At 40.9% G+C, this 25,711-nt stretch overlaps 1 protein-coding gene across 1 annotated transcript in view; it reads right to left on the bottom strand.

Moving 5' to 3' along the window:
* Positions 1-25,711, bottom strand: part of PHACTR1 (phosphatase and actin regulator 1) — a 604,691-nt gene that overhangs the window by 565,614 nt on the left and 13,366 nt on the right. Inside the window, 1 exon segment of the mRNA XM_058285234.1 lies at positions 9,304-9,450. Coding sequence (XP_058141217.1) covers positions 9,304-9,450 — 147 coding nt within the window.

Genomic DNA, 25,711 nt, shown 5'->3' with positions numbered 1-25,711 from the left:
AGTGGGTGTTAGTAAATGATCTACATATGCTACCAACTCAAAATTTCTCTCTGGGCCAGACCTCCTTGTTTGTATACTTGTATAACTGCCTGTCTGATTTCTCCACTTGGAGATCTGACACTTGACGTGCCTGTATTTGAGCTCCAGATCATTCCCCCACTCCCCAAACTGGCCCTTCTATCCTTCCAGTTGCTCAGGTCAAAACTTCCAAGTGCTCTTTCCTCCTCCTCTTTTTCTCACCACTCATGTCCAACCCATTATGAAATTTTGTTGGCTGCACCTTCATATATATACAGAATCTGACCACTTCTCACTGTCCCTGCCAATCCTATGCTGCTAAACCATCACCAGTTCTCAGAATTACTATAAGAGCCTCTGAACCAGCTGTCCTAGTTTGCCAGGGCTGCCATAACAATGCATCAAAAGTAGATGGCTCAAAACACCAGATATTTATTGTTCCACTGTTCTGAAGGCTAGGAATCTGGAATCAAGGTGCCAGGAGGGTTTTGCCTCTTTTCTGTTTTGAAATTAATTTTCATTATTTACTTTTATTACCTTATCGATAGATCCATTGTAAATGGCAATTGTTTAGTCTCGAAACCAAGCATTAAAAAAAGAAACACAATTAACGTCTGCGTCTCTAGTCAGACCATGAGAAGTAGGCACAATGACAGCTGTATCTATATAACCAAATCTTAAGAGTCAGCAATTTAGGTCCCCTGAAAAAGAGCACATGTATTAATAATTCTCTTACATGTCTTCTGTTCTTCTACAATTCAGGATTTTTTCGGAACACATATTTCATACAGCTCAGATCTTTCACACATGAACATCAACCAGAATAAAATGAGGAGGTGGACTGTGGAAGATTGAATTATGTACCGCAATTTAGTCATGCTCTCAATCCCTGTGGGTGTGAACTCACTGTAAATGGGACCTCCTGAAGTTAAGGTGGCCACCTGAGCCAGGGTGGGTCTTATAGGGAAGAAACTGGAAGCCGGAAGTCGGAGGAGCCAGAAGTCGGAAGTCAGTGGGGGAGACCAAGGACATTGCCCTGTGACGGGAGGCAAGCCAGGAAAACCCTAAGGATGGTGGCAATCCAGCACGGGAGCAGCACACTCTGGGAGACACCACAGCCTTGCTGGGACTTGGCTCAAGCCACCCAGTGTGTGGTATTTGTCATAGCAGCTTGGCAAACTAAGATAGGACCTAAATTTAGAAAGCTGTTCCTCTAGACCACGGGGAAAGGCTGCTTTCATGTCTCCTCAGGCAAGAGACCATAGCTATTCCAGGAAAAGGGATCCATACCATCCTTCCATGCTGAACAACAGAATGCTAAGGTAGGTTCGGAGGATGCTCAGAACATTTCTATATTTCCCGCTTCCTCTTACGGGGAGAATCTGTTCCATGCCATTCTCCTGGCTTGGTGGATGGGTGGCATTCCATGGTGTTCTTTGGCTAGTGGGAGCATAACTCAATCTCTGCTTCTGTCACATGGCCATCTCTCACTCTGACTCTTACTGACTGTGTCCAAATTTCCTCTGCTTCAAAGGACACCAGTCACATTGGATTAAGGGCCAATCCTAACTCAGTTTGGCCTCATCTTAGCAAATAACATCTTTAAAGATCCTATTTCCAAGTGGGGTCACATTCATAAGACTGGGGGCCAGGACTTGAATATATCTCATTGGTGACACCATTCAATCCATCATACTAGCTTCTTGCTTCCTCATCGGTCCACCATAGTCTGTTCCTCACATGGCAGCCTCAGAGATCCTTTTGAAACTTAAGTTAGATCATGTTACTCTTATGCTCCAATCTCCTCAGGGCTCCACATTTCACTCAGAGTCCAGCCAAAGTCCTACCACACCCTAGATGATCTGGTTCCTGCTCCTCTCAACTCTCCTCCACTCTCTTCTCCTCTTTGCTCACTTCTCCACAGTCATACTAGGCTCCTTGCTGGCTCCAGAACATACCAGATCCAGTCCTGCCTCAGGGCCTTTGCACTGGCCTGCCCTCAGCTCTGTCCCTGCCATATCAACACCCCTCACTCTCTCACCTCCTTTAAGATTTTTGTTCAAATGACCTTCTCTCAATGAGCCCTACTTTGCCCTCCTTACCCCCACATGCTTCACCCTCTTAGCCAATTTTATTTATTTTTCTCTCAACACTTAACATACTGTGTCATTTACTTATATATTTTATTGCTTATTTCCCATATCCCACTTTTAGAAGTTAAAATTCACGAGGGTAAGATTTTATTTGTTTTGACTGCTAATGTATCCCAAGTATCTGAAAATAGCCTGATATATAGTTCAGTTAATACTTGCTGAGTGAATGAATATTATCAGATTATTATTTCCCCTTTCCCTCTAAACAGGGCCCAGGTGGAGTAAGAAAAACTCCTCACAAGCCTTTTGTATAATTTTGATTAAGCCGTGATTTAATATTTAAACCAACTTGACAAGGTTTGATTGGAAAGATCCAGAAATAATGGATTTCTATGTCTATAAATGGCAAATAATCACACTGATAAAGTTCAGAATAATTTCAAAACCCAAGACATATACTGCATCAAGTTTACGGTCACAGCCTGAGTATTTACTATTCAATGATTCCACGGCTGAAATGTTAATTTAGGGTTTACAAAGGTGGCAGAAAAGATCAACAGGAAACCTACAAGCTTTTACCCCAACATTTCCTTTCATGACTGTTAAATAATTACTCACGTGAGATTGTTCCTGTTGTCCTTCCATAACAAGTGTTGAAAATCACAAGACACCATCATCATTCAGTGAAGTCATGAGATTGGTTTCAATTTTCATTTAACTTTCATTCATTATATAAAAGACTTGTAAGTTTAAACAACTACAATCCAACATGCCCACTTTTATCCATCCTGAAACCCCATCCACTTTAACACCTGCCGAAGTAGATGGGTATTGGGCAGGGAGAGTGATGAGACAAAACATGAAATGTTGGAGTTCCTTTCATACCATATAATGAGGAAAATGTTATATTTACTGTTCTTTCAGGCCCGCTTTTGCCTACAAAACATAACACTCTGGCTATGAGGTATGTCCTTTTCCACCTTATTAAGGATAAAAGGCAACTCTACAAGTTCAAGTTCCCACTTGAATTTTAACTCTTCTACTTATGCACTAAACGACACACCATGAACTGAAGCTGGCTATATCAAAGAGTAACTCCATAAAAAATTTTTTGATATTTTGCTTTAACATTAAAATAATATGTGAAAATGTATTACTGTGCACCCCTATTTATTCAAAACAGCAGTTTATTTGCACCTGTGAAGGAAAAGGGAAAAAAAAGTCCTTTTAAGTTAAAAATTTTTCTCTGTGGGTATTCTAAAGGGATTCATTGCTTCCTGACTGCATCCTGCCATTTAGCTTGTGTATACACAAGTTCAATTCCTCATAATTTAAAGGGATAAAGGGAAAATACAGATCTTCTATACCAATCTCTCTTTTTTTTTTAAGATTTATTTTTATTTATTTAATTCCCCTCCCCTCCCCTCCCCCGGTTGTCTGTTTTCTGTGTCTTTTTGCTGCGTCTTGTTTCTTTGTCCGCTTCTGTTGTCAGCGGCACGGGAAGTGTGGGCGGTGCCATTCCTCGGCAGGCTGCTCCCTCCTTCGCGCTGGGCGGCTCTCCTTATGGGTGCACTCCTTGCGCGTGGGGCTCCCCTACGCGGGGGACACCCCTGTGTAGCACGGCACTCCTTGCGCACATCAGCACTGCACATGGGCCAGCTCCACACGGGTCAAGGAGGCCCGGGGCTTGAACCGCGGACCTCCCATGTGGTAGACGGACGCCCTAACCACTGGGCCAAAGTCCGTTTCCCCCAATCTCTCTTTTAATTATAAAAGAGAACAGGTTAAAAGACTTGAAATGACAATTGGAAACTGGATTAATATTTAATTTCCCCATTGTCCCTTTATTGCTAATATCTTATTCAACTATACAAATATTTATAGAACAATGACAGTGTTAAACACTCTAAGTCCTGAATATGTAAATTAAGAATATTTAATTAATAAGGTATATATAAATGTGCCTAAACAACATATACTGTTTTTAGACTCAACATATTCCCTTAACTTTACTGTGCTCAAATGTTTTATTTTGATTGCAATTATGCTATTTTATATGTTTAAAATCATAGATGAAACTATAAAAAATTAGTTATATAGTGTGTATTCAATCATTCCAGCTAGAGTTAGAAGCACCAGTTATTCATATAAACTTTTTAGACTGGATTAGACTTTAGAGAATTTTATCATCTAAATCCCCCATCTTGGAGATCAGTGAATCAAAGTTAAGTGATTTGCTTGAGGTCTTAGTGGGTAGGTGCATTAGAATTAAATTCTTCTGACTCTTGTCTCATGTTTTTCATTATAAAACATACCTCTGTAGTCTTCCATGGAATTAAATTACATGGGCATATAACCAAATTAGTAATTTACAATTTAGCCGTAAGATAATAGTAAGTATAATACCTAGGTGTTAAAAAATTTTTAATAATGTCTATACCAAAGTTCCTAAGAACATTTAATCATCCAGCACAGATTGTGTGTTAAAGTTGTCTCAGAAATTATAAATTTTTAAATAATGACAAGATAAGCAGCTAAGTGAAATATTTACGTGAAGACTTCATATTTTTTCACAGTGTTATTTACCTACTTCACTGCAACTTGTTTATATTATTTATGCTGTCTGGAGTGGGCCTTATTAATATCTCCTTAATGCATGACATACTGAAATTATTAGGTGAGCAAAGTTTCACCATGGCACGGGAAAGCAGATGCTCAGACCACTCTGCCCTAGCTGCTCCTGGTCAGCCATATGTGGTCAGTCATTTTGATTCTGGCTACTAAATGTGAGAAACAACTCCTTAAAGGAGAGTTCAGGTGCACCAAATAAAACCCAGATCTAACGAACAACAAACAAACAAATGTAAAAACCAATTCAGGGGAGCCGATGTGGCTCAGTGGTTGAGTGCCTGCTTCCCACATACAAGGTTTGGGGTTCAATCCCTGACCCCGGTACATCAAAAAAAAAAAAAAAATCCAGACCTATATGACTTGCCTTAAATTTGCAATCAATGACCAAAAATACTGTGAATGATACACTGGCATTTTTCAATGGAAGAGTGAAGAAGGATGTTTACCAAGACATGTAGATAGATCAAACGATCTTGGTTCAGCATGACAGGATTCACACTTTTGCCTAAGGACACTTATCAGAGCTAAATTGACAACAGCATCTTCTAGGTGCCACACTTCTCAATATCATGGGCTTTCATAATTTAGCTACTGATAAAGAAGGTCTTTCTTCTCGGTTCAGAAAGGGAGTAAAGCGATCTCCTGAGATCTAGTATATAACTTAATCTGGCTGCCCCATCCAATATATAGGCAGCCAGAGCAAGCCAATTCTGACTGCCATTATTGTCTGGCCCTGAAAGAGTAGAATAGATCAGTGGAAGTTAGAAACAGCTATCCTTGGAAGATGTCAGGAATTAATACAAACCTCAGCCTTCCAAAGAGGATAAGCATGCTGGGCCTGGCCGTGCTATTAATTTAAAGTCTCCCTATACAAAGCAATTCTGAAAGTCAACATTTGACGAGAAAACACTCATTCTTCTCAATAGTGCCCAATATTGGTTTTGTGTTTTTAAAAACTCCTAAATCATCAGGAGATTAGCCTTCTTTATTTTGATATTCTTTTAAGTCATTTTAAATCTTTTCTTTATCGTAACACTTTCTTTCACTTTAATGTGTAATTACCAAGAACCTTTGGTGGTAGCACTTTCTAGGTTTCAGATATTCCTCTACATTATGTGACCATAACAATGAATAGAATACTACTGTCCATAGAAAAATACCTGGCAGATGAGCTGCAATTCTTTATGCCTTACCTTGATTTATGGTGCACAGAAATGAATGAATGGATTCATAAGGCAGGATGCGTTCTTACAAGCTAAATGTCAGTGACATTCATTACAAAATGAAAACACAATTAGAACACTTGCTACTAATAGTGTGAACACACTCTTCCATTACAGGATGTCCTTTTAACACATTTGACTTTCTGAGGAAAAACATCTTCCAAAGTCTTAACTGAGGTTTGATATGACTATATAACCTTCAGCAAATATTTGTCTTAATTTTCTTTAGCATATATACTATCTTCAGGAAACAATCATCTATCAACATTTACATAACATACTAAAGACTGAACAGAAGCTAAAAGCCTAGGAAAGGGTTCCTTTAGAAAACTAAAGGTCAGGGTTCAGAAAAGTTCTCTGTACTCTCTCAATTTAGGGTGAAACTTGAAATCAGAATCTTTGTAAAGTGATGAAAGAACTACATTTTTGTGTTATTTTCTGATTGACTTGGGACTGTACGAGAAAGAGCACTACCTTCATTCAAGTTGTGGAGTTATTTCTGAAATGATATTAAATCCTGTCAGGGACAGGATGTGGTTGAAGGAATACTTAAATATTTAATTAGCATTCAAAATGCCTAGTTCATTTTATTTGGCTATTGTACAGATTACTTTAAGAGAGTTGGTTCCCAAAATGAGTTAATGATATCCAAGTAAAATGAATAGATGATTATTTATTTTCTCCAAGCATTGGTAAACCTCTAAAATATTAAACATTGATTTATACATAATGATTGTGTGTGAAAGCAAATATTAAATGCAAATAGTTTAAACCAATAAAGAATTTCTCTGGAAAGAATAAACAGTAAATAAAAGAGTATTTGGGGACAGGAGAGGGGTGAGAAGAAAGGGTAGATGAAAGCTTCCCTGCTTAATTGTTTATAAATTGTTGTTAAGAGACAAATAAAATTCTCTATGCCCAAATTATGTAATTTATTTGGAGTGTGCAAGCTCCTCTGTTCAGCAACACTGATAACGACACTAATAGTTTAATTACAACTTGCTGCTCAAGGAGATAAACGAGGCTGTTTGCTTTATAAACCAGGGGTTACAATTACTTTCAAACGTGGGGGAAAGACACATCTGCGAGTATATCTTACTTTGGGGAAAGCAACCAGAAACCAGCTGGAAAATACACAAAGCCCCAGGAGTGAGCAGCGGGCGCAAAATTAGAGCAAAGACACCCGTTTTGAGCAGTGGAGCAGTGGGCGTGAGTAGTAGTAGAGAGGTGACAAATGTAGGTGGGCAAGGATAGAAAAGTTTTCTAAGGCCAGATCTTCCGCCTTTTCCCTGGGATTCCATCACAGAGAATCGCCCCTCCCTCCCATGTCAAGTTTACAATCACATCCCTGTCAGACAGCCCTTCGCTTCAGCACCACCGAGGGAGGACAGCTCCTGCACTGGGCTTGCACAGGGCCAGCTGTGACTGCCCTTCCTGTTGCCAACACCCACTCCACAGCATTCCTCTTTCTAGCTGGGTGTCCTTCCAGCCATTTCACATTTAGGGGTGTTGCAAGGGACATACAGATGGGACTACAGATAATTTGGCTTGTTTATTTCCAGATGAAAGGGAGACAATTCCTGCCTGAGCCAATCTTTTAATTGGCCTCCAGAGCAATTTAATCAGATACAGAGATTGCAAGTCACTGGATTTAATCTGGTAGCAAATGGCTCAATTTCACTCAGAAGTAGCTGAAAATTGCAGCTCTGTTATAGTGCTTTATTTTATTGTCTAGTAGACGGTAAACAATCTTTACTAACTGCTGCTTTAGCCCTTTTTATCCTTTTGTGGTAATACACACTAGGGGGAATATACCTGAGTTTGGTAGCAAAGGGGTCAGTGGAATAATTTCTAATACCATTGTGCCTGGAAGACAATCTCAGTCCTAAAGTAAACTCTTCAAAGTCCTTTACAAGACCCCTTACAATCATACAGATGAACCTAAAACATATAAACAGAGGCTTCCTTCCAAATTGAGCACCACAGAATACTACAGCATGCCACACAAACAGCCCAAAGCTTTTCCAACGAGACCTCGTTTCTCTAGCCCCAAAGTCAGAGGCAAACATTTGGTGAGTGACAGGGTATGCATGATCAAAAATCCCTAAGGAACCAAGACAGGAAAATTACACAGCAGGGAACTTGGCTACTTTGGCGCATTCTGTTGCATTCTTTCAGCCATAAAGATAACTGGCCAATTAACGAGGGCATCTTGTCTCTCTTCTGTCCAAACTTGTCAACATGGCAGAAAATTCCCATCATTGAAGGTTCTCTTAGCTCACACACCCTTTGATTCAGTTCTATTTTAAAGGATTTATCTCCTAAAGAAAAACTTTTTTTTTCTTTATTTAAAGAGAGCCTTGAGGAAAAAGCCCTCACTCTTTCAACACTGGAGTTGATAGAATAAGGGACTCTAGGAAGGAAGAGACATGAGCCAAGGTTGGGGCTTAGGAGTCATTCCAAAACAGCAGGGCTGTGAGTTAGTGATGAACGACTTCTTCCCAGGGACAGAGCCCATCTAATTATAACAGGGGGAAGGGGGTCCACGCGTCAGGAGCAGCCGCCAGGGGAGAGCAGACTCCGGAGCGTCTTTCCTGTAACCCTGAGCTGGCTCCTTGGAAGCAATTTCGATGCTCGGAATCCCTGTTTTCTTCTATTGCCCCCCTCCCTCCTTGCCTCCTTCCCTCCCCTCCTTCCTCCTTCACCTCACTTATCCTTTTCACTTCATGCCATCGGAGCCCCTTTGGGCACCGGTGGCGGTGGCAGCCTGAAATCCCCTAACCAGCATCCCCTAGACCACGTTACCACACCCCCGAGGTCGCTCTCCAAGTGCCTGGAGCAGGATGACGCGAGCCCCGCCCCCTCTCCCCACGCCAACACCGCAGCGGCGCTGTCAGCCCCGCAAAGCGCCAGGGTCTGCCCGTCACCAACAAGTTCCACCCCGCGGCGGCCCGGCCAGCACGCCTCGCCCGCGGAGCCGCGCCAGACCCGCCGCCCCCCGCCAGCGCGCGGGCGTCCCGGGCCCGCGCCGGGTGACTCCCCGGGGGCCGCTACCCCTGCCCACACTTTGCCGCCCCGGAGGGAGGGGGGAGCGCCCCGCGCGGGGTCCCGGACGCGCCGAGGGCTCGGCGCTCCCCTCCCCCACCGCCACGCGCGCGCGCGCCCCCTCCCCGCACCGGCGACACAAAGAGAGGCGTGAGCGAGCCCCGGCGGGGCCGGCGGGCGCGGGAGGGGGGTCCCGCGGGGCGCGGGGCGCGGGGGGTGGGCGCGGGCCCGAGCGGCCGGGGCGCGGGGCGCGGGGCGGGCGGCGCGGGCGGCGCGCGGAGGCTGGGGCTCACCTGCGCCGAGGTTGAAGGAGATCCTGGCCTCGGCCAGGTACGGCGTGTCGCTCTTGGAGCGCACTCTGCGGATGGGCCGCCGGTCTATGTCATCCTCCGAAGATGCCGCCATTAACGTGGGAGGCAGGAGCAGGGTCGCCCGGCGAGCTGAGCGGGAGCGGGCGCGGGAGCCAGGGAGGGGCGGGGAAGGGGCGGGGGGAGAGGAAGAGGCCCGGGGGGGAGGGGAGCGGGGGAGGGGAGGGCACGGGGGCGGGGGAGGGGACGGGAGGGGGGAGGAGGGGGGACAGGGGAAAAGGAGGGAGAGGGAAAGCGACGGAGAGAAAGGGGCGAAGGGAGAGAGAGAGAGAGAAGAGCCGTTAAGGATCTGTGGAACCGGTGCAGAGGTGACCCAGGGCTGGCGTCGGGGGCGCCCCCCAACTCCTCTCCAGACGCAGGGCCGAAGGGGGTCAGTGCTCGGACGGCCACCCCGCCTCCCGCCCGCCGCCCGGCTCAGCTCTGGGGCTACACAGGCGAGAGCGAAAGACTCCGAGGCAAAGATGCCCAGTCAGCACAGTGCCCTCTCCCGCCAAACGCACTTACTCGGCTCTGCTGCGCTCCCTCAAACCCATTGGGGTCTCCAGGCTGAGGAGGCCCCGCCGGAGGGATCCGGCTTCCTCCCCTGCGTGGGGTTATTAGTCATGGGGGGGCAAGCCCGGGCACAGCTGGGGATGCAGGAGGATATTCTGCAGGGGTACCCCTCTGCTCCCTCCTTTCCCAGCCAAGAGCTCCCAATAAGGACTGAACCAGACCTGAAATCTTCAGAAGCCCACTTACCTGCCCCTCTGCACCCTGGAGGTGAGGGGTGCTGGGGGTGGGGGGGTGGGAATTAGCAGTAGCTTCCTAGAGTTGGCATTTTTCATTGAGACTTGGCATGTTTCAGGCAGAATGAAACCGCCTTCTTTTACAAACGCTAACTTCTAGGATGTGTTTATCTCAACATAAATATTCGTTCAGTTTTGCTTTCAACTTGCTCTTTATTTGGTCACAGGGCAAGAAAAATCGACTTTGGATCAGACCTGGGGTCTCTCCAACCCTGTACCATGGCATCTGAGGGAGAGGCAGCGATCAAGGGTACTTTATGTTGGCTTGAAAACTTCTTTTCAGGCCCCCGCCCTCCCATACTACACGTCAGAACCTAGGGAGGTTTTGGGGTGGGGGTGGGGAGCTCCTACGAACCTATGGATGTGCTGAACTCTTTCATGCTTCCCTTTCTACAGCTTCAGTCACTCAGGTTCTTGTGTCCTGAGGTGGCCACTTTTCCATCTAATAAGAGCCCCTCTGGAGTACAGAGATGACTCCCACCTTGACTCCTTCCCTGCACAAAGGAAATCTGTGTCAAGTCCTGCCCTTCAGCCTCAGAGGAAGCTGCTTGCCTCTGGGGCTTCTGCTCCACGTCAGCTGTCAAGTCTAACTGGTCCCGCATTCTCTCACCTGGCAGCTCCAGTCTCTCCACCTTCTCTTACCTTCCCACGTGCAGAGTGCATTTCATCCTAGGAAAAGATCTCTTGCCTTGGCCTTGCCCTCTCATCTAGCCCACACTACTCCCTTCCATTTCTCTTCTACCTTCCTGTGGAATTCTTGGCCACACACACTCTATTTTATTACCACCAATCTCTTCCTCTCATCCCCCGCGCTGTAGTCTATCTCCACCTCTCAACCCATTTCCTTTTAAAGGTCATGAATATCATTACATCCATTTTCTTGGCCTCGCTGAAGTACCTAATAATCAGTTCTTCTTCAAATAGTCCCTTGTTTGGCCTTCCTGCACTAGACCTCCTTATTCTTCTGCCTACCTCCATAGCCACTTGATTTTTAACTAGGAGGCGATACCCTGCATGTTAATTTGAAACTCCTTATGCTGGCATTCAGGGTCCCCCCACAACTTGGCTTCAGCCTGCCTTTCCAGCCTCATCTCCCTTTATGTACCTCCAGTCGGCTGGGATGTTGCCCCAACAAGTCTGTGCTCGTTTCTGTATCTGCACCTGCGTTTATGTAGCACATTGCAATTTCTTCCCTACAAATGTTCCATGTTCTCCCTAAGAAATGTGAGATTACTGACCTGCTAGTATAGGCATAAACCCAGCACATAGTAAATTCTCAAAAGATATTTTTAAATAAAAGAAGGGAGGCCCCCATCCTAAAAAAACAAAGAGTGACTGCAAGCAAAACTGTTCCTTCCATCTGCCCTGAGAGACCAAAGCCCCCTCTCAGTCTGAAGCAGAGCAGGCATCACTATCCCCAAATCCTCAAGATTGAAGAATGAACAAACGTAAGGGGGGAATGAAGCCATGGACCAAAGTAGACTTATTATCATAGTAACAGAAGAACTTGTAACATTGACATAAAGATAGTGGCCACCAGAGGTTCTGAGAGGAGGGGTGGGATGAATAGGTGGAACATGGGGCATTTTTAGGGCATTGGAATTGTTCTGCCTGATACTGCAATTACAGATACAGGTCATGATAAATTTTGTCCAAGCCTATAAAACTGTGCCATGCCAAGTGTAAGTCATCATGTAAACTAACCTTGGTTAGTAGCAATGCTTCGATATGTGTTCATCAGTTGTAAGAAATGTACCACCCTGATGTAAGATGCTATTAATAGGGGAAAATGTGAGAGCGGAAGGGGTGGGGTATATGAGAACCTCCTACACTTTCAATGTAACTTTTCTGTAATCTAAAACTTCTTTAAAAATAAAGTTTAAAAGAAAAAAGGGAAGGAAGAAGGAAGGAAGGAAATGAGGAAGGAAGCAAGAAAAGACTGAAGAAGGATGGAGAGAAGAGAAAAAGGGAATGAAGGAGCTACTCACATAATAATGAGTAGCTGAGTTGTGGACCAAATCTTTGCTTGTCTGATTTCAAATCCTGTGTCCTTGATCAGTAATTAATTTGCTACTAGTGGATGCTATATCCATTTGGTTCCCTAGCCACAGTTTAATTTTATTTTTCTATGACATGTGTCTTATTATTTTGTCCCATTTATCTCTCTTCCACATAGGTTTAAAATGGGTACCTCTTATTCTAAGAGATACAATAGGAGTATGTGGTGCATCTAATGGACCGTGAAGGTTAATGCTTTTTAGATGACTAATCAAATTGTAAATCAATATTATGATTATGACACTTAGGTCAAGGCTCTTAAGGACGTGTAAAAAGTAAGGATCTAAAATTCTGCCTACAATATAAACTGTCTCCCTTTGAAATAATGCAGTTGTATTTGATCAAAATGTTTAAGATTCCCTGCCCCCTTGTCTTTTCTTTTATCAGCCATGTGTCTAGGAAAAGGATAAAGTCATTTGAAGAAATACCTAGATTTGCTTTTCCTGTGTTTCTTTGATTTTGCTCATTAATGGTTCCTGATATAGAGAAATACATCCTTGAATTTCTGTTTCTTATTCATTCATCATTTTAGAGTTTTAGGACATTATTATTTCTACTACCTAAGGTTTACCTTGCTTCAAAAGAGATTAAATGCACTTTCTTATTTCCTTAACAGACTCTTTTACTTCTAGAACAATTCAAGGTAGATAGGCATTTGACAAAGATGTACTGCATCCCTTTTTATGTTCTGGAATTCTTTGATCACATTTGTGTTTCTGACTATTTTCCATTTTCTGGCTTCTCTAATTTACTCTTTTTCCTTGTCATTCCATGAATTTTCCCCCTTCTCTTCTCTATTCTCATTGCTTTTCTTTTCTTATATCTAAATTTAGTTCTTTTTAACAGTTCCTTTACAAAGTCAATCCTGTTTCATGGACCTTACTTTTATAAAAAAGTAAGTCTTTATAAAAGACTTAATTTTGAGGGAGTATTGCAACATTTCCCATTCTTTATCCTTTGGGATTCTTTTTATATACATTACCTCTTATGAGAAGACTGGGAGTGGGAGTCAGGAACAGTGGGTGCAGCTCCCAGTGTCCCACTACCAGGATGGTCTCGGTCATTTCAGCTGGAAAATGCAAGGGTCTGATAACATGACCTTAAAGGCCCTGCCTAGCTCCAACACATGGCTTATTTGTGTCCAGACTTTCCATAAATATCCATGGGAATTTTGTCCCTTAACCTAAGAAAATGTATTGTTCCTTTGATTTGTAATCAGTCATATGTAGGAAGGCCACATGGTAACCATACTCTTCCTAAGTGATTTCATATTATTCAGATCTCTTTTATGTGACTGTACAATGTTCAGAATCTGTTTCTTCTCACATTGTTTCCATCATGTAGAAACACCCATATGATTATATGTATACATAGGTGTGTGTAGAAAGCAATGAATTCAACTGTGACCTCAACAGCTTCCAAATATGGTTTTAAATTTTTTTCATGTTGAGCTTTATTCCCCCTAAATATGACTGCTGACTCAGGAAGAGGCCTTATTCTTTTTCCTTTTCTAAAGTCAGTTATCATTTTAACACTGAGGATCTATGTGTAAATGTGTATTCAGAGACAGAGACAGAGAAAGAGAAGCAGCACAATAGGGTGCTCAAAACAATAACATTTTATACATCCATCACTAGTGTGGAAAATGACAAAGGAGAGAAGGGGAAGAAGAAAGAAGAGTGCAATATCCCATCCTCACTAAGAAAACTCTTCAGATTAGTAGAACTTATCCTTTAAGAATATCACTCAAACTGTGTTTCTAGAACACCTTTACCGTAGAATCACATGGAATACTTGTTAAAATGTAGATTTTCCAGGCCCTCAAGCTGGGCCTACTGAGTCAGAATTTGAAGGGAGAAGACCTGGATACCTAGATTTTCAAAAGTTTCCCAACTATATCCAATCTTACCTCTTCAATTTAACATTATACTCGAGGTCTTGATGAGGGAAATATGGCAAATAAAGGACATTTGAAAGGTATAATGACTGGAAAATAAGAATAAAATTGGCACTGGTCAAACCTGATATGATTGTGTGAATAGAGAATCCAAAAGACAGAGTATTAGAAAAATGAAGTGACCTTCACAAGGTCACTGGATACGATGTCTGTATAAAGCCTCAGTTTTATTTCTATATACTAGCAAAATTTAATGCAATGTGAAAAATATTGTTTTACAATAGTATCAAAACCATCACTTTAAATACCGAGTAATAAATCTAGCAAAGGATGAGCAAGACCACAACAGGAAAAACTGTAAAACATTACTGAAAGAAATTAAGACCTAAATCAAGGGGGTCTGATAAATATACCATATTGCTATGAATTGAAAGACACGTTAAGATATCAGTCTCTTCAAATTTACCAATAGATATAATGCAATCCCAATCAAAATCTCAGTAAGTTTTTTTTTCTGGAATTTGATAAGCTGATTCTAATTTTTTTTTAGATAGATAGAACACTGGAAGAGAATAATGTATCCAGAAAAATGCCCACACATATGAACATTTACCTGACATGATGACAAGAATTCCACTGGAACACAGTGGGGGAAAGGATGAACTTCTCAACAAAAATTACTGGGTTAACTGGATATCCATATGGTGGAAGAAAATAACCCTTGATCCTTACCCCACACCATACCAAAAAATCAATTCCAAATGGATTTTAGACTTAAATGGGAAAGGTAAAACAATACTTCAAGGATGGCTACATGACATTATATGTTTGTCAAAGCCTATAAGTCTGCACAGCACAAACTGTAAACCAAAATGTAAACTATAGATGTTGGTTAATAGCAGTGCTTCAATACTGGTTCATCTAATATAAGATGTTGGTAATAGGGGAAAACATGTGTGTGGGGATGTTTCTATGGGACCCCCCTATACTTTTGATGTAACCTTTCTGTAATCTAAACTTTCCTACAAATAAAGTTTATTATTACAAAAAATAAAAGTTCTAGAAGAAATTTTTTCATCCAAGAATAATTTATGACCTCAAGGTAGGCAAAGATATTTTAAACAGGAAATAAAAATGACTAACCGAAACAATAGGGAGATAGAGTGATGCCATTAAAATTAAGGACTTCTGTTCATCAAAAGGCATCACTAAAAATACAACAAAGTATGTGGTATGCAGCTAAAGCAATGTTGATAGGGAAATTTATAGGGTTCAATGCTTACATTAGAAATGAGGAAAGGTCTCAAATCAATAACCTAAATTCTTATCTCAAGACCCTAGAAAAGAAAGAGAAAAATAAATCCAAAGCAAGCAGAGGGAAGGAAATAATAAAGATTGAAAACAGAAATCAATGAAATTGAAAGCAGAAAAACAATAGAAAAATCAATGAAACAGCAAGTTGGTTCTTTAAAAAAAATCAATAAAATAGATTAAACCCTAGCAGGACTGACAAAGATAAAAAGAGAAGACACAAATCACCAATATTGGGATTGAGACGGGATAAGGCTGCAGATCTGGCAGCCATTAGAAGGTTAATAAGGGAATACTACACACATCTTTGCACTCACATATTCAACAACTGAGAAGAAATGAACACATGAACTTAAAAAGACACTGTTAAAAGAGTGTAAAGGGAGAATATATTTTCAATATGTTTGAAAAAGGACCTATAACCAGATTATATAAAGAACTCCTAAGACAATAACAAAAGGACGGAAAACTAAACTCAAGTTTTAAAATGGGCAAAAGACCTGAACAAGCATTTCCTAAAAACATGATATCCAGGTGTCCATAAACACATGCAATGGTGCTCAGCATCATTAGTTATAGAAAATTTCAAGTGAAAATCTCAATGAGATGTCATTACCCATCCAGCAATCTGGCTAAAATTTAAAGAACCATTTAAGGCCAAATACCAGTGAGGATGTGCAGGAATTAGAGCTGTCACACTATTAGTGGGAATATAAACTGGTAAACCCACATAGGAAAATGGTCTATGTATGTTGACATATCATATTGGTTACATAAACATATGTAAACATATGCCCTATGACTTAGTAATTCCACTGCTAGGTATAATTCTGAGGAAAAACGAGTGCATTTGTCAACACACACACAGACACACATATATTCACAAGCAAAGATTTGGACAAGCAAGTACATAGTAGTTTTATTTATAAAATCCAAACAGATAACAACTCAAGATCCATCAACAGGAAAACATGCACAATTAACTGTGGTATTTTCGTAGTGTTAAAACCACATAAAAATGAAAAAGAGCAAACTACCACCACAAGCAACAGCATGAATGAATCTCATAAAGTAAGACCTCAAAGAGTATATATTGTATGATTCCATTTATATGAAGTTCAAGAACAAGTAAAGGTAATGTGCTGTAACAGCAGTTAAATTAGAGAGAATTTGCCTTGGAGGGGCACAAAGGAACTATCTGGGGTGCAGGAAATATTCTGTATATTGGTATGGGTGGTGGCTACACCTTTTATAAAAGGCGACTTACTTTTCTAAAAATTCATCAAGTTGTACATTTTGTATTTGTATTATGTCACTTGATGTGTTATATATCCCTAAAAATAAATTTATAAAAATTTCCCATGTTAAAATGCACAAATAATGAGAATGATTGCATTTAAGATAATTTCTGGGTATTTACAAAACCACATTATATAATTAAAATAATTTCTTAATCACTTGGGTCATATTTGTAAATATTAAATATTCCAGTATGCTAAAATTCTGCAGTTTTTTTTCTATCTTATCTTTATTTGGCTGTCGTCATATCTATCTTTTATAACCATGATGTTTAAAATATTTTGCTCCTGGAAACTTTAACTGCACTAAAAAGCAAAAACTAATAACTGGATTGGAATTGTATATAAGGAATAAGAAATCAATGTTGACAATAGACTTCTTATTATTGAATAAGGCAATGCCCCCCCCAAAAAGTCAAAAAGAACACAGGAGCTAGCATGAAGGCTTTCACATTGGCCAATGTTGGTATAATTTGAGCACAAAAAATAAGTAAGCATACTAAATAATGATAAACCATTAAAGTAGAAATTCATGAGTCCCTACTGATAAAATGAATAAATACAAGAATAAATCACCAAATGCAGGCAAAGGAAGGGCTCTTGCTTATAGTAGAATGCTGAGAGTTGTCAGGCCCATGGGGAGGGTATGTTAGAGCTGGAAAACCATCATTTTGCAACCATCATAATAAAGTTTGGATCAAGCAAGAATCAATTATGGATGCAAAACTCAGGGGGAGATGTTGATGAAGAGTGGGATATTTTCATGGTCTTCCAGTTTCTCCCCACAGACTGCTTATTAGTCTCAAGGGAGAAATTGGGCAACACCCTGACTAGCCAATCAAAATTGGTAAAATTGCCAATGAGGGACAGATGGACATCAGATGCCTCCAGAGATGATCCCTAGACAAAAGACCTGACATCACCTGTGCAGTATCCTAGTCTAGAATGAATAGCTGAGTCTAATCATGAGGTCTATCACATCAGACAAACCCAAAGTTAGGAATGGTTTATTTTTTTAAAAATGGACGAGGCTGTATTTTTTTTGAACGTCAATGTCCCAAAAGACAAATTAAGGGTGAGAAAACGTTCTAGAGTCAAGAAGGTGAAAGAGATCCAAACCTAGACTACATACTATAGGACTTGACCTTGGCCTTAGATTAAACTGACCTGAAACTGGCTCCTGCCTGGAGAGGTAAATGTTACAAAGGACATTGTTGGGTCAACTAACAAAATTGGATTGAAAAGAGCAATTAAATTAAAACATCAATGTTACATTTCCTACAGTTAGTAACTGTGCTGTGGTTGTGGGAGAGAATATCCCAATTCTTAGGAAACACACACTGAAGGATTAAGGATAAAGGGCCATGTTGGTCCAGGAAGAAATCACACAAACACACATCACACATCACATCACACATATATACTTTCTGTCCCTCCCTTCCTTGCTTGGCACCTTTCCTCACTCTCTCTCTTTCTAGATATAGATAGATACAAGAAAGAGGAAATGATAAAGAAAATGGAGTTAACTGTTATAAATAGGTGAATCTGAGTAAATGGTACATAGATGTTCAATTGCAAATTTTCTGTAAGTTTTAAATTATTTCCAAAGTTTTAAAATATTCTAGTAAAATGTTTAATCCTTTCTAATTAGGAGAGCTTCTAGGGGTTATAGATAATACCCCACGCTTTAAATATTTTTTTAAACATTATCATTGCCATGTATCCTCGTGGGCTCTGGCCAAATTCAGCATTGATCTTGAAGGAAGGGTGTCCTGGATAAAGCCTGGAGGTATTTGATTCTTGTTAAAAAACAAAATACATTCTGTTACAGTAGAGTTAAGCACTTTAAGAATTTGGGCCATACAGCTGAAGTAAATGTCCCTATTTTGTATACCTAACATAAGTTAGAAATATAAGAACCTCAAAATAAAACACTGCACCATGTCACTAATTACAGTGACTAAATTGAAAATCATTCATGTAGAAAATACAAAATGTAAGTGATGAAGATGAAAGTTATTAACTGTTTTATCAACCCAACAAGTTGCAGTAGTAGTTTGTGTATCTTATATGGATTTAATAAAATATACTGAAAAGGGCTTTGAACTTTTTATCACAACTAAATTTAGTACATAGATGCTGAAACACTTTTTCTGTACACATGCATGCTTTCCTAGAGAATCAAGAATCTGAAGAATGCTATCTGTACCTCTTAGATTAAGGGAGCTGTACACTCTACAAAGCTCTGATAATAATCTTCTTTTATATCTGGCTGAGAGGTCGTAAGGGGAGAGGGGGTACTGCTTTGATTTTACCTAGGATGCCAGTTCTACAGCGTTCCTACTGGCCCTGAGTCAAGTCCTCCAAGCTGCATAGCTTGAGGGATGCACTCTTTACATCTTAGTCTAAGTGAACAGAATTGTGCAATTGTGAAGTGCTCAACTTATCCAGCCATACCCCAAAAATAGGTGACTTCCCAAACAGACAGTTCTGTGCCTGGGCCAGTCTTGTTCATTTGCATCTAATACCAGCTTTGCTCCAACTCTTCCTTTAAGGCTTTCCTAGAATTGATGCCTGGATAAGGATAGTAGCCAGACTATTCAACATCTATCCTAACCTTATTATAGTGGTTTTTCTCCAAAAGGGTCTAAATTTTTGATGGTCTGTGCACAATTGTGCCTAATTTAAAAGTCATTTGATGATATGCGACTTATTGATCAAAGCCTGTTTAAGTATAGAAGCCATGTTCTCTCTTTCCTTTGAAATTTTCTGCTCCCATAAAGGCTTGTGAGTTTTGGTAGCCAGCCTCCAAGATGGACTCCAAATGATCCCCAACTCCTAGTACTATTCCTTCCCACACTGAATCAAGTCTGGTATGTGAGACCACTAAAATATTGTAGAAATGAGTGTACATCACTTCTAAAACTGGGGCATAAAATACATTGTGGCTTCTGCCTTGCTCTCTCTTTGGGTCCCTTGCACTGGGGGAAGCCAGCTGCCACATGGTGAGGTCACTCAAGCAGTCTATGGAGAAGACCACGTGGAAAGGAACTAAGACCTCTGTCAACAGCCATCTTGGAAGCGGATCTTCCAGCCCCAGTCAAGTCTTCTGATGACTAGTTTTAGCTGACATCCTTTCAGCCCAGAACACTGGCTAAGCCACTCCTGAATACATGACCCAAAGAAACTGTGAGTTAATGAATGTTTGGGATTTGAACCACTAGATTTGGGGCTAATTTGATATGCAGCAATAGATAAGTGATGCATATGGGTTCTCACTGGACACAGATCATCAATCTTGTATGCCCTAGATAACATCTATGTTTCTCAGAAAGGTCACATCTTAGTCAGTAGGATGGATCAGTTAGCAAATTATAAAACAGAGAAGAACCAAACAAAATCAAGGAAATAGTACTACATGACTGACAGGAGAATCTTTCCACTGGAAAATCTTTCTTTCCTCCTCTTCCCCATGTTTGCATGTCTACGCTTTGTTCATCCTCTACAGCTGGAATGCTTTCATTCCTATCCCCACTCCCACACACCATGATGAGAATGTAATTTCTTCCTCTTTCTCTGTCTCCTACTTGTGGCACTTCCAAGTTTTCACTTTCTAAGCAGACACAAACAAAATAGTTGGATATTATTTTCCTTCTAGATATTATGAAGTAAAAGTTGACAACCAGCAAGATGGTGGTGGAGCAAGGAGCTCCTAGAGTCAGTTCTTGCTACAGGGCAGTTAGTAAATACTCAGAGCTATCTGGAGCTAGCTGAAGTACCTGTTTGGGGGCTCCAGGAGACCAGAAGAGCATCCTGCCATATCCTTGAAGGAATGGAAGGAAGAGCTGCCCATCTGCAGAGAAGACTTATGAGTACAGTGCTCCATGCCCTGGAGGCTGGTGCCCATCCTCCACAGGAGGCACAAGCTGCCTAGGGAGCTGATTCATGGCTGGAATTGAAAGATCCACTTCCCAAAAACGGGAGAGGAAGAGACGGTTGGGCACCAACTTCAGCTACTGATGAGTAAATTCGGCAGGCTAAGAACAGCTAAAGTTTGAGCCTATCCAAGCCAGAAAGAGGCTGGAAGCCACCATCTTAACTCTGTGCCTGGCATGAGGGGAAGGAGTGCAGACTGAAAACCCCAGGGCTGGTGGGGACCGGCTTCTTTCCATGCAGGTCAGACTGCAGCTGTAGCCTAGGCTGGAAGGAAGCTGGGGGGACCTGCACCAGCCTCTCTGGGAAATTACAGACCAAACCACGGAGGCTGGTGATCATCCTACTTTGGCAGCACAAGCTGCCCCGGGAGCTATTCTGTGGCTGGAATTGGAAGCTCCATTTCCCTAAAACAGGGAAGGAGGAGACAGTTGGCTACTGATTTTGGCTACTGATTAGTAGACTTGGCTGGCTAAGGTATAACCCTAGGAACAGCTTGGGTGTGAACCTGTCCAAGTCAGAAAGAGGCCGGTGTCCATCATTTGACTAGGCCCCAAGCATGAGGGGAACCCAGGCTGAACGAAGATCACAGTAACAGTAGGGACTGGTTTCTTTCACCCAGATGGGACTGCAGCCATAGGCTAGGCTTCAGCCCCATCTCTGGCAGGGAGGAGGTTGGCGGGCCCTGCACCAGCCTATCCAGGTAACTGCAGGTAACTTTGGCTGGCGCAGATTGAAAATTGGAATCTACCAGGGCAACTGTGGTCATCTTGGACCCTGCACTGCATAGATTGCTGCCCACACCTGCAGCTCCATTGCCACCCCAGGCAGGGGAGAAGAGAGCAAGAAGCTTCATCAGTCTCTCTAAGCAATACAGTCTAGGCCTGCATGACTTGGATTATTCCACACAGCTGTGACTCTGTCCCTACACCTGGCAAAGGAGAGAGTTGGGAGAAGCTTCATTTGTCCCTGGGGCAATGAGGGCAGCTTGAGCCTCCACTGCTTATAGCTCCAACTACATCCTTGGTTCCTACTGCACAATCAGCAAGGGAGAAAGGGCAGGAAGCCCTAAACTAAAGAGAAAAACTGCACCCAGAATAAATACTCTGGTAAGCCAGATGCCAAGACACCAACAAAAAATTACAATCCACACCAAGAAACAGGAAGCTATAGCCAGTTTAAGGAACAAGATAAGCTTCCAGATGATGTAAAGGAGTTGAGAGAGCTAATCATAGGTGTTCAGACAAATCTCCTTAATAAATTCAATGAGGTGCCGGCCATTTTGTCCAAGTCACATGCCCATTCTTGCAAGATTGTTAATAAAATTCGTTTCTCCTCCAGAGCAAAATTCAACAAGATGGCTAAAGAGATTAAGGATATTAAGAAGACATTGGATGACCACAAAAAAGAATTTGAAAGCATGCATAGAAAAATAGATCCTATGGGAATGAAAGGTGCAATAAATGAAATTTTAAAAAACATTGGAATCATGTAATAGCAGATTTGAGGAGGCAGAAGAAAGGATTGGTGAGCATGAAGGAATGGCCTCTGAAAGTAAACATACAAAAGAACACATGAAGAAAAGAATGGAAAAAATTGAACAAGGTCTCAGGGAACTAAATGACAGCAAATGACATGCAAACATACATGTCCCAGAAGGAGAAGAGAAAGGAAAAGGGACAGAAGGAATATTTGAAGAAATAAAGGTAGAAAATTTCCCAACCTTATTGAAGGACATAGATATCCATGTCCAAGAAGCACAACATACTCCTACCTGAAAAATTCTGAATAGACCAACTCCGAGACACATACTAATCAGAATGTCAAATGCTGAAGAGAGAATTCTGAGAACATCAAGAGAAAAGCAATGCATAACATATAAGGGATACCCAATAAGATTAAGTGCTGATTTCTCACCAGAAATCATGGAGGCAAGAAAAAAGTGGTATGATATATTTAAGATACTACAAGAGAAAAACTTCCAACCAAGAATCTTATATCTGGCAAGATTGTCTTTCAAAAATGAGGGAAAGTTTAGAATAGTCACAGATAAACAGAAACTGAGAGAATTTCTAACCAAGAGACCAGATTTTCAGGAAATACTAAAGGCTGTGCTAGAGCCTGAAAAGACAGGAGAGAGAGGCCTGGAAGAGAGTCTAGAAATAAAGATTATATCAATAAAAGTAACTGAAAGTGTCAAAAGAGTGGTGAAAATAAAATATGACAGATAAAACTCAAATATTCAGGAATAAACTTGACCAATGATGTAAAACACTTGTTTCAGAAAACTGCAACTCAATGTTAAAAGAAATTAAAAAAGGTCTAAATAATTGGAAGAATGCTCCATACTCATGGATTGGAAGACTAAATATCATTAAATTGTCAATTCTACTCAGATTGAGATACAAATTCAATGCAATCCTGATGAAAATTCCACCAGCATTTTTTTTTAATTGAAAAAATTAAATTATCAAATTTATTTGGAAGGGTAAGAGGTCCTGAATAGCCAGAAACATCTTAAAAAGGAAAAGCTAACCCTCATCTCCAGACTTTAAATCATATTACCCAGCTATAGTGGTAAAAACAGGATGGTACTGGCATAAAGACAGACACATAGACCAATGGAACTAAACTGATGGCTCATGTATGGTCAAGTGATTTTTGACTAGCCTGTCAAACCCACACAGCTCGGGCAGAACAGTCCTTTGAACAAATGGTGCTGAAAGAACTGGATCTCCATAGCCAAAAGAAGAAAAGATAGCTTCTATCTCACAACATATCCAAAAATTAACTCAAAAAGGATCAAAAATCTAAAAATAAAAGTAGGAATTATAAAGCTTCTAGAAGAAATTGTAGGAAAATATCTTAAGACCTGGTGGTGGGTGTTGGATTCTTAAAGGACATAAGAGGAGGACTGAGATGGGCTACTGATGTTTGACGTATGTAGAAGTTTTAATTAGTTTTACTGTAAAAGTGTGGAAATGTATAGACTGGATGGTAACACATAGTGAGTAACGGCTAGTTTATAAAGGGGGATGTGGCTGCAAATGGTAGTCTAGGGATGTAAATCAGTTGACAGAATGCTGGAGAATAATCTGGGAACTGAATAGCACAGTAAACCAAGAGGTGGATGAGAATTATGGCTCATGGTACAGATGCAAGTGTGTACTCTGTGAGCTACAGCAAATGTACATCATTACTGCAGGGTGGTGGGAATGTGGAACAGCATGGGAAAAATACAACTGGAGCGACCTATGGACTGTGGTTAGCAGTAATAATATAATATCCTTGCATCCATGCCAAAGATGTATGGTGTTGATAATGGGGCAGTACGGAAAATGTGTGCCAAATATACACTATGGATGTGGTAACAAACAGATGATATTATCTTAATCTGTAACAAATGTTCCACCACAGTGTGGTGTGTTGATAGAGGGTGCTATTTGGGAATTCTGAACATGTGCATGATTGTTTTATAAGTTTACAACTTCTTCCATAAAAAATATATTTTTAAAAATATGAAGTAAAAGTTTACAGCACAGGTTCTTAGTAAGCTTTTATCTAGAGTCCATACTTATTACTTGTATAATTTCAAGCAAGCTTCTTAGCTCTTGTGCATTAATTTCTTCATCTATAAAATTGGACTAATACAGTACATACCTTTTAGGTTTGCTATGAAGATTAAAAGATAGAATTCATGTACTATCTTTGGCAAAGGAAATTCCCAATAAACATTTAATATTTTAAAACTATTATTACTAGCAAGGTACAGAAAAAGCTGTGGCTATGAAATTAAGCTTTGGTGCTATTGCTGAGAATACTATTTAATAGACCTTGGAAAAATGTTAGCGAGCTCTCTGATCCTAGCTTCCTCAAATGTAAACTAGAAAGTGAAAAATCAAAAACAAAAACTCTTTCACTGGGCTTTGGGAGGATTAAGGATTATATGATAAATGTAAAACACTAAACACAGGTCCTGATAAATAATAGGTGAGTAACAAATGTTCATTGCCTCCTTTTCTTCCAGTTTCTTAAAGTAGACACTGAGAAGTGACTAGGGGCTGGCTATTAAGGCGTGCTGGATGTGGAAGAGAAAAACTGAGTTATAGTTGGACATAAACCCAAACAGCTTTCCATTATTTAGATTTTGAACATCTCTTGTCATTTTCATTTTCTATTTTCTACATGGTTAGTTTTCAACAGTTAATATAGTTAATGATATAATTTGAAATCTAATTATTTCTAATTCATGTTAGTTATAGAAAAGGGTGGCATATGGTAGGCCATATCCTAGTGTAGCAAACTGCTGGGCACGGTCACTTGGAAAATGAACTTGGATCCCATTTAAGCCCCACTGTAACAAAACAACAGGATGTAAGGAGAAGTCACTGGGCTAGAACTCTACACAAGGAGACTGGGTTCTAGCTCCTGCTCTGCCAATATCAGCTGTCTGGTTGGGATACACCATCTCTCTTCAGAAAGGCAGGATGTTGTAGGGGAAATCTGTGCAACCAGAAAGACTGCTACTTGAATCCTGGCTTTACCTCTTCATAGTTGTGTGATATCAGGTCCATTTTCTGATCCTTCTGAGCTTTAATTTCCTGCAAATTGGGGCTGATAAGTTTGTGATTTTGAATGAGATGAATGAAAACAGTTTGTGTCATATTTATTTATTAGATAGTATTTTGCTTCTCCTTTTTTCCTGAGCCTTATTTTTATCACCTATAAAATGGGGTGGCTGAAGTAAGCCCCTTACAGCTTTAATGTTCTATTATTGTAGACATTACCCTAAAGTAAACCTAAGAAAGCTCTGGGCCCTTGCTCTTGGTTTGTAGTCAAGTGCTGCATCTGTGTGTAACAAGAATAAAAACCTATCGTGGTGGTGGAGGGGGGAAAACTCAATAATTCCCAAACTACATGATTCTAAGAGGAAGGCCTGCCAAATGTTAGGCTAGGTAGATATTTCTTTACATTCTGTTGTGTCTGCGGATGAGTTTGATGACAGTGATGAGATCATAGGCTATTAGTCAGAGCCTCTGTCTAGTAAATAA

Source organism: Dasypus novemcinctus, chromosome 22 (assembly GCF_030445035.2).
Source record: "Dasypus novemcinctus isolate mDasNov1 chromosome 22, mDasNov1.1.hap2, whole genome shotgun sequence".
Lineage (NCBI taxonomy): Eukaryota > Metazoa > Chordata > Mammalia > Cingulata > Dasypodidae > Dasypus > Dasypus novemcinctus.
Note: the sequence above shows the minus strand (reverse complement) of the source record. Positions and strands in the feature narration are given on the sequence as shown.